Source organism: Otolemur garnettii, unplaced genomic scaffold (genome assembly GCF_000181295.1).
Source record: "Otolemur garnettii isolate 467f Iridium unplaced genomic scaffold, OtoGar3 scaffold00155, whole genome shotgun sequence".
Taxonomy (NCBI): Eukaryota; Metazoa; Chordata; class Mammalia; order Primates; family Galagidae; genus Otolemur; species Otolemur garnettii.
In genome coordinates, this window is record NW_003852550.1 from 377,937 (window position 1) to 387,535 (window position 9,599).

At 37.0% G+C, this 9,599-nt stretch overlaps 1 protein-coding gene across 1 annotated transcript in view; it reads left to right on the forward strand.

Moving 5' to 3' along the window:
• Window positions 1–2,120: 2,120 nt before the first annotated feature.
• CUNHXorf57 (chromosome unknown CXorf57 homolog) overlaps window positions 2,121–9,599 on the forward strand; it is a 92,573-nt gene continuing 85,094 nt past the window's right edge. The window contains exon 1 of the mRNA XM_023519073.1: window positions 2,121–2,847. Within this exon, the coding sequence (XP_023374841.1) occupies window positions 2,205–2,847 (643 nt within the window). The 5' untranslated portion in view covers window positions 2,121–2,204. The remainder of the gene's footprint in view (window positions 2,848–9,599) is intronic.

Consider the following 9,599-nt stretch of genomic DNA (forward strand, 5'->3'; position numbering starts at 1 on the left):
AGAGACCAGGAATGCTGGTAAATATCCTACAGTGCAATCAGTAATTTCTGGCCTAAAATATCAATAGTGCCAGTTTGAGAAACTGAGTTAGAGTGACAGGGTGTATACATTAAAATGTTTTTTAATTATAAGGTATTAGATGATAAATGTTAAATGAGTGATACACAAAGAAGAGAAAGATTATTCTAGACTGACATGGTTAGGGGAGGTATCGTGAAGGAAGTGGAGCTCAAACTAAAGCATCATGCCACTCTTTTGCTCAAAAGAGAAGAACACCTGCTACCTCTCTGACCTCATCTCCTACCACTCTTCCCTCACTCCTCTACTGCAGCTGACTGGCTTTTGCATTTCCTTGAATATATCAAGTATGCTTCTGGCTTGTGGAATCTGCTCTTGCTGTTCTCTCTAGTTCAAGTATCAGTCCCCCAGAAATCCACAGAGCTCACTTTCTCCCTTTCTGCACATCTCTACTCAATCTCTTTTTAGAGAAGCCTTCCCTAATCATACTCCACAAAATATGAACTCCTGCCTCCTCCACTCCTTTTTTTCTTACTATGTTTTTTGGTCTCCACAGCAAGACTGCACCTTGCCCAGACCAGATATTCAAAAAATACAATGTCTGTTGTGGCAGGCACCTGTAGTCTCAGCTACTTGGGAGGCTGAGGCAAGAGGATCACTTGAGCCCAAGAGTTTGAGGTTGCTGTGAGCTGTGATGTTAAAGCACTCTAGCCTAGGTAACAGAGTGAGACTCTGTCTCAAAAAGAAAGAAGAAAGAGAAAGAGAGAGGAGAGAGAAAAGAAATATCTGACAATTAAGTTTGCAAACTTGTCCTAGAAAAAATGCTACATACCTCATTGCTAAATATCAGTATGGTCACCTTTGAAGTGCTACCCTTCGGAGGCTATGCACAGCTGCCAGTGCCTAGTCTACCCCTCAAAACAATTTTGGAACTCTTTTTCTGGTCTAAAACAGTGCCTGCTTCATAGTAGGAACTTCATAAATAGTGAATAAATAGAATAAATATAGTGACAAAATAGAGCACCAAGGGGAATTAATATTTTAAAAATTAGTTCATAATCTTTTTTTTGAGACAGAGTCTCACTATGTCACCCTCAGTAGAGTGCTGTAGCGTCACAGCTCACAGCAACCTCAAACTCTTGGGCTCAAGTGATTCTCTTGCCTCAGCCTCCCAAGTAGCTGGGACTACAGGCGCCCGCCACAATGCCCAACCACTTTTTTGTTGCAGGTGTCATTGTTGTTTAGCTGTCTGTCCTTAGCTGGGTTCAAATTCGCCAGCCTGGGCATATGTGGCAGGCGCCGTAACCACTGCACTACAAGCACTAAGCCTCATAATCATTTTTTAAAGCAGTTTTAGGATAATTACTACGTTTTATATACTAACACATCTGAGTACATCAAGTAAATATTTTATCCTTAATTTTTACTATTCTTATCAGCTTTTTTGCTTTAACTTCATTTCTGATATATGCCTTGTAGTAAAAAAAATAGAGTTTCTGAAATTCTATATCCTAGCAATAAATGCATTTTAATAATTCTAATCTAATGACAGCTCTTCACCAAGTCATTTCTGCCTTGTTCTATTTTCATTTGCACTTAATCACTAATTCACCCACCCTGCACTCAGGGAGCCACTACAGACAATTATGCTAATGCTAATAGCAATAGCAGCTAATGTTTATTGAGGACTTTTTGTGCTAGGGACTGTCCTGAAGGCTGTGCATACATTATCTGGTTTTGTTCGACTATGGCTCCCTGCATCGTACTTCCTGGCACTTTCCCTTTTCTATTGCCTCTCAGCATCCTCCTTCTTAGAGAGCCAGGAGCATACCTCCCCCCACTTTAGTAACCTTGACTACCGTCGCTTTCCTCCTCGCGCTCCGTTGCCAGCCCCCCCCACCGAAGACGGCAATCCCGCCAGCACGAGGTCCCGCAGCCCGCTACGTAACTGGCGCGTGTGCCTGCCTAGTAACAGCGCCGCGACGTGGGCTGCGCGCCAAGTGGGGGGCGGAGCAAGAGAGGGCGTGCGCATGCGTGACGGCTCTGCCGCCTAGTTGCGGGGCGGAGCGTCGCCGGTCAGCCGGGGCAGAGTAGAGCTCGTCGCCAAAGCGCGCGGTTTCTCTTACCTCTGGTTTGCTAGGGTAGACTAGCTTTTAGGAGTGAGGAAGGGAAGAGGTCATCCAACAATGTCCGGTGAGTCAGTCCAGCCTCAGGCTGGTCCCTCACATGCTGGGTTCGATTTTCCGTACCCTGAGCCAATTCGGGCTGCCATCGTCCCGGGGGGCGTGATCCGAAGGGCTGCCCCGGCGCCCAAGTCCTGGATCCAAAAGGTTCTTGACCAAATAATCGGCTCACCACGCCAGTGGGTGACCCCCTCAGAGGTGGTACCTGTTACTGTGCTGGCCGTCCAAAGATATCTGTTAGAGGACGAGCCACGGGACATAATACCCAACCTTCCTCTTTACTGCTATGATGTGACGATCTCAGACGGCGTTTACCAGGAGAAGTGCTACCTGGACCCCAGCTTAAACTTTCTCATTTATCAAAATATTCTTAAAGTTGGCATAGAAATGAGAATTTCCAGAGTCTCCTGTGTTTACAATGAGAAACGATTAGGCCAGGGCATCCTGTGCATAGATAACGTCCACTGTGGGGAGACCTTAGATACGGTTTTTGTAGAAATTCCCTTCAGAAATAGAGCGCACGGGGAGAAACCAGACAGGCCTTTAAGAGGCGTGAAGAGTCATTACCTGGCGCTCTGGAATAACGAAGATCCATATGGAGACATCTGGTTAACTAACAAGCAACCTGCCGAATACAATTTTAGCGGTAAGTATTTTGAAGGTACGATAGAGGGTTTTTAAAAAATGATTTTCCAGAGCTTTCGTTAACGAGAAAGGAGACTGAGGTGCTTCCGTATTGTTGATTAATTACAAGCGGGGAGTAGTAGTAGACAAGTTTTTTTGAATGGGGGATGGACACTCGCTTAATGAAATTTCCACAGCCCCTTCTTGGTTTGATTGCCAAGTGAGGAAGTGTCTGACTCTGTCTTTAATTCAATCTGATAAATGTGCGGGTGTGGAAATCATTGTTCTTCGGGCGTCTGTTCTATATTAGACTATGGTGGGATTAATCATATAGTTTCATTCCCATTCCAGTTGTGGAAATAGTGTGTTGTGTCGGTTAAAGAGCTTATAGATGTGAATTTAGTTTAAGAGTTGTCAAAATTTGTGAGTTTGTATTAGTTTTAACTGTTACTCAAAAAGGATGTTCCTTGATTTAGTCCTTAATAATTTACATTGATCAAAACACCACTTTTATGTCTTTTGAGTGTTATGGTTCTGTAAATGTCACTTTTTGAATATGTGATTTTGTCAGAAGGCCTGGAATTCTCATTTTCCTGTTTCTTATTACTTACCACGGACAGTACTGATCTGAGTTCAATTTTTATGTATCAGAATTAGGAAGTTAACCTGAAAATGCTAGCTGCTCATCAGCAACTGCTCTAAATATATATTTTTCTATAAAAATTGGAATTAAAGGGAATGATAGTACTATGGGCATGAACACATATGGGATTGGAATAAATAAAATGCAAAAAATAAAGGAGCACTGGAAGGAGAAAGGTTATAATTTTCTACACTTACCGCTATTCAGTCCTTTATTTTTATGTTGTCCCAGTGCTATATCATCTAACTCTGATGTGTAAAAGCAACAAATTTGAAAGTGAAGATAACTGGCTCAAAAATATGCAATTATAGTCATACCTAGATATAAGGGGAAAAAAGATGTAGAAATACGTAGCTAAGGATGTCTTAAATAACTAAATTTAAAAAGCCAGACAGTTATTTCTGGGATGAAATGATGGAATCATTTTATCTCCAGCAGGGAATAAGGCTGTAGCATTACTACTCTAAATGTTGATCATTTTTATTTTTAGAATTGAATATGTAAATGAAAAATCAGTGCCCTGCAAGAATTAAGAAGGGTATGATACTCCGTAAAAGTACATTTTGTTTCTTTCTGATTATGAAAGTAGTATCTTTTCATTTATCAAAACCATGTTTTTATTACAAAAGCCAATATCCATATGATAAAAAAAATCCAAAGTATATACTTAAAGGAATATATATTGTGTAAAAAATGTAAGACCTAAATATAGTAAAACAGTGGTGGTAAAATGTAGGAAGTGGGTACCTTGATGTTCACTGTAAAATTCTTTCAGATTTGCTGAATGTTTGAAATTTTTAATAATAAATACTTGTTTCACCTTCCCTCATGCCTTCAAATTTTCTTTCAGAATTATAAATTGTCAGCAGTTCAGTGTGTATCTTTGAAAAAAAATGAGTGATATGCATTGTGTAATTTACTATTTCCACTATCTTAGGCATCTTGTATGTATAACAGTACATAATACATCCCTCCATAGTAGGGATGTGCCTATTATTTTTTATAATCATACCCATATGCATGAGTAACTTGGAGTTTTAAGTAGTCATTAAATTTTCAGTATTAAATACAATGCTAAACATCATTAGGATATACACATTTTTTTTGATCACTATATTCAGATATTTCTGTTGAATGGATTCCTGAAAGTGAAATTGTTGGGTTAAAGAGTTTTTGAATTTTTTAAATTTAGTTGATATTGGCAAATCATCTTCTGAAAAGATTATACTAATTCGTATTCATCAACATATATGTTAGGGTATCTATTTGACCAAATTTTACTATTTCATATTGTATCTTTTGAACTGTTTTTGAATTTTAATTTGTAGGTTTTCTTTGCCGAGTATTAAATTTTTATCTGCTATATACTGCAAATTAATTTCTTGCATTCTGTTCCTTTTCTGTTAACTTTGCTTGTGGTACTTCTTGTGCTTTTGAAACTTTTTACTAAGTTTTACTTTGGGCTTGGCGCCTGTGGCTCAAGAGGCTAAGGCGCCAGACACATACACCTAAGGTGGCGGGTTCAAATCCAGCCTGGGCCCACCAAACAACAATGATGGGTGCAGCCAAAAAATAGCCAGGCGTTGTGGTGGATGCCTGTAGTCCCAGCTGCTTGGGAGACTGAGGCAGGAGACTCATTTGAGCCCAGGAGTTGGAGGTTGCTGTGAGCTGTGATGCCACAGCACTCTACCCAGGGGGATAGCTTGAGGCTCTGTCTCAAAAAAAAAAACAAACAAAAAAAGTTTTACTTTGTTTGCTGAAAAGCAAAAAGATATTAAAAATGCAGCTTGACAAATATTTACATACATATACACACCTGTGTAATCATATCCCATTAAGGTATAGAACATTTCAATCACCCCAAAAAAACTCCTTCATGACTCCTCTCAGTCATCATATTTTTAAAATGGCAGACTTTTTAAAATGGAAGTTAGATCATGCTGCTCTCCTGCCTAAATCTCTCTCCAGTGGCTCCCCATTGCATTTAGACAGCCATCTATAGGTCTGCAAGGCCCTCTAGGAAAGGTGAGCAAACTTCATCCCTAAAGAGCCAAATCATAAATCTTTTTGTCTTTGCGGGACATATAATCTCTGTTACAACAATTTAGTTTTGTTGTTGTATAGGGAAATCAGCCATAGACAATATGTACCTGGATGAGCCTGACTGTGTTCCAGCAGAACTTCATTTATCACAAAACAGGAAGCAGGCTGGATTCAACTTATGAACCCTAATTTGCAGACCCATGTTCTGTAGAATCCCTTACCTCTACAACCTCACGTCCATTCCCTCTCCTCCACCATTTTGTTCTAGCAATCCCAGCCTCATTTTTCATCCTCAAACCTCCAGGCTTTTTCCTGCCTCAGGTACTTTGCACCTGCCTTTTCATCTTTTTAGAATGTTTCTTCCCATCCACATGTTTCATTTCAAATATATAAAACATATTAGAAAGCTATTTAAATAAGTATTCCCTCCCACATTTATTCCTATAATATTACATCACCCTGCAAATGCCCTTCATGGAATCGTAACACTTTGAAATTATTTTATTTGAGAGCTCCAGTTGCACAGTCAGTTAGCGCGTGGTACTAATATGAAATTATTTTATTTGGTGATTTTTTTTTCTTTCTCTCCCTATCTCTTTTATGAGATCCATGAATTTTTTCCACTGCAGTGGGCCACATCCCCTATAGCCAGAACAATGGCCCATAGTAGGCATTCAGAAGGTGTTGAATAAAGGAATAAATGAAATAAATTGATGGATTCTCTAGTGTTGAACCACTTTTGAATCCCCACTTGGTCATGGTTATTATTTTTACATCTGTGTATTGTGAATTTGATCCATTTGGGGTTTTTCCAGTGAAATTTCAATATCAGGTTAATATTCAACTAGTAGAATGAGTTGAGAGGCTTACCTGTTTTTCTGTGCTTTCAGAATTTTATGCTCATGGAAAGTGTGGTAGAATTTACCTCTAAATCTGTCTGAGCCTGAATGGGAGATGGTGGGAATAACTTTCTTTCAATTTCATGTACAGAAAGTGATCAAACCAATAATGCTTCTTGAGTCCATTTTTGAGAATTGGTATTTCACTAGGAAATCTCATTTCACCTAGATCTCAGAGTTGCATATTGTAAGCTATATTTTTCATGTCTTGTCAGGTATTTCTCCTTTCACAGTCCTATTATTGGTCTGTTCACCTTTCCTCATGATTACCCTTGCCAGAGGTTTGTCTGTTTTATCGTACTTAACAAAAAGACTCTTGGCTTCACTAATAACAAAATCTATAGTGAGGAGATGGTTTTTACTTAATTTCTATTATCATCTTTAATTCTATGTACTTCCTTTGTTCATATTTTTCTTGTATTACTTTTCCAGTCGAATGCTTCATTCATTTATTTGCTTGTTTATTGCTTCCAGAAGCTTTTAAAATCCTGAAGTCTCCTGTCAGTACTGATTGCGATAGGTGAACCCCCTCTAGGCTTTGAAGTATAGAGATTTTATCATTATTCATTACTCATATTTTTTATTTTAAATAGGAATTTCTCTTTAAACTCCAAAAGTATTTTTAAGATTTTTTTATTAAATCATAGCTGTGTACATTAATACAATCATAGGGTACAGTGTGGTATTTTCATATATATATTGAAATACTCTCATCAAACTGGTTAACATAGCCTTCATGTCCAAAAGTTTTTTTAAAAGCTTATTTACTAGATCCGAGGTTATGTATTATACCAGGTTTTTAAAATCTGATTCAAATATTGTACATTCTTATTTTTAATCTACTTTATTTGCCCCTTCCTCTGAAAGGAATATTGGCTTTTCTCTATGATGATAGTTTTATCCATTTCTTTTTTTTTTTTTTAGTTTTATCCATTTCTTACACATATGTATTTTTTATTGTTTCAGGTTAATTGAGGGTACAAAGAGGTTACACTGTTTGCATTTGTTAGGTAAAGTCCCTCTTATTTTCCTTACATTTCTAAAAGTCTTTTGCTTTAGGGGTTGCTATAATGTGTTAAATTTCATAGCTGATTAATATCATGATGAATTTTACCCTTTATCAATTTAGATATGCCTCTTTGTCCCTTTTTGCCTTGAATTCTATTTTATCTGATATTGATGCGTACTACTTCCCTGTCTTTTTTGGTAGCACTTAGGGCGGTGATTCTCAATATGTGAGCATGAAGAACACCTAATGAACATTTTAAAATACAGATGGCTGAGCACCACCTCCAGTTTCTGGGGTAGGGTCCTAGAATTTGCATTTCTAACAAGTTTGGTAGCAGCAATGATGCTACTGATGTAAAGACCAAACTTTGAGAACCATTAGCCTAGTGTATTCTTTGTCCTTTTATTTCCGTTTTCTCTTGGTTTTTCTTTTTAAAGAATATAGCTAAGATTCTGCTTTTTGACCCAAACCAATTTTTTTTTTTTTTGCAGTTTTTGGCCAGGGCCAGGTTCGAACCCACCACCTCCAGTATATGGGGCCAGTGTCCTACTCCTTTGAGCCACAGGCACTGCCCCTCCAAACCAATTTTTTAAGAGGTGAATTTAATTCAGTTTAATTTAATGTGATTAATAATGTTTGCACCTGTTACTGAAATCCTACTTTATGTCTACTATATGCCATCCTTTATTTTTTTTTGACTTCTTGACTTTTGTGAGATTAAAAAGATTTTTTTTCTTCTAGTAGTTTGGAAGTTATACATTAGGTTTGTATTCTCCCAGTGGTTATCCTTAATGTTTTAACAAAATTAAAGTGGCATGTCTATGTCAGACTCCAGAATTATTCAGAATTTATGATATCCTCCTATTAAATGAGAGAATATGCTTAAGACCCCTCCTTGGTCATAGCACACAGTTGTCTTTTGACATGCTACTACCGTGTTTGCCCCAAAATAAGCCTTAGCAGATTTCTATGCATTTATTAAATATAAGCCCTACCCCAATAATAAGACCTAGTGATGACCTACATAGCCACACCATGCATTTCAGCACAGAGAGGAAGACATCTCCTGAAAATAAGCCCTAGTGTGTCTTCTTGAGAAAAAATAAATATAAGACAGTGTCTTATTTTGGGGGAAACACCGTACATTAGATTTGAAAGTATTTGATTTAGGATTTTTGCCACCATAAATAATTGGGGTTTATAGTTTTCTCTTTTGTACTATTTCTGTTGGGATTTTTTTTTCAAGATTATTCTAAGTTTATAAATTAATTGGTATAATTTATGTATTTTACTTGGCTCTGGAACAATTTATAGTTCAGGGAAAGAGCTAGTCTTTGAAAGTTGTTAGAATTTTCTTGTAAAACTATTTGAACCTGCTGATATTTTTGGAAGCCCTTATTTGTGAACTTTTTTTATTTTCTTCCATGATTAAGGAAATATTCTGGTTTTCTTCTGCTTCCTAAGGTAACACTGGTAACTTATATTTTCCTAGAAGATTGTTTCACTGATATTTTGAAGTTTATTGATATAGGATATTACATAATCTTTTAATAATTTTTCTCTATGTATAGTTGATCACATTCTGAATATTACATTTTGTTTTCCTTTTTTCATGATTGGACTTGCCAAAGGTTTATCTTTTCATTGATTTTTTTCCAAAGAATTATATTTATCAATGTTATTGGGTTCTTTATTATGGTATAACGTTTTCTGATTCATTATTTTCAGTTTTTATCTTTATACCTTCTGCTTTCCTTAGATTTATTCCTTTGAAACAATTTCTAAAGTGTGGTCCAGGGACCTCTGGTGCTGTCCTCAAGATATATGCAGGGTATTTGTGAATCAAAGGTATTCTCAAAATACTAAGGCTGTACTTACCTTTTTTCACTCTTTCTCTCACAAGTGTAGAGTGAAGTTTTCCAGGGACTACATGTTATGTGACACGGAAATGACTGAATGCCAAAGAATATATGAGTATCCAGCTATCTTTTTTTAAGCTAGGTACAAAAGAGATGTTTAGGAGATGTAAAACACTGCCACTTTTCCTGCTAAATTTCTTTTGTTTTGGAAAATATAGTCATCTTTCAAAAATATGTTATTTATATCTATCAGTTTATCATTGTTGTTTTTAAATGAGTTAATAATCTTTTTAATTTGTAGTTGGTTTTTTTTTTTTTTTT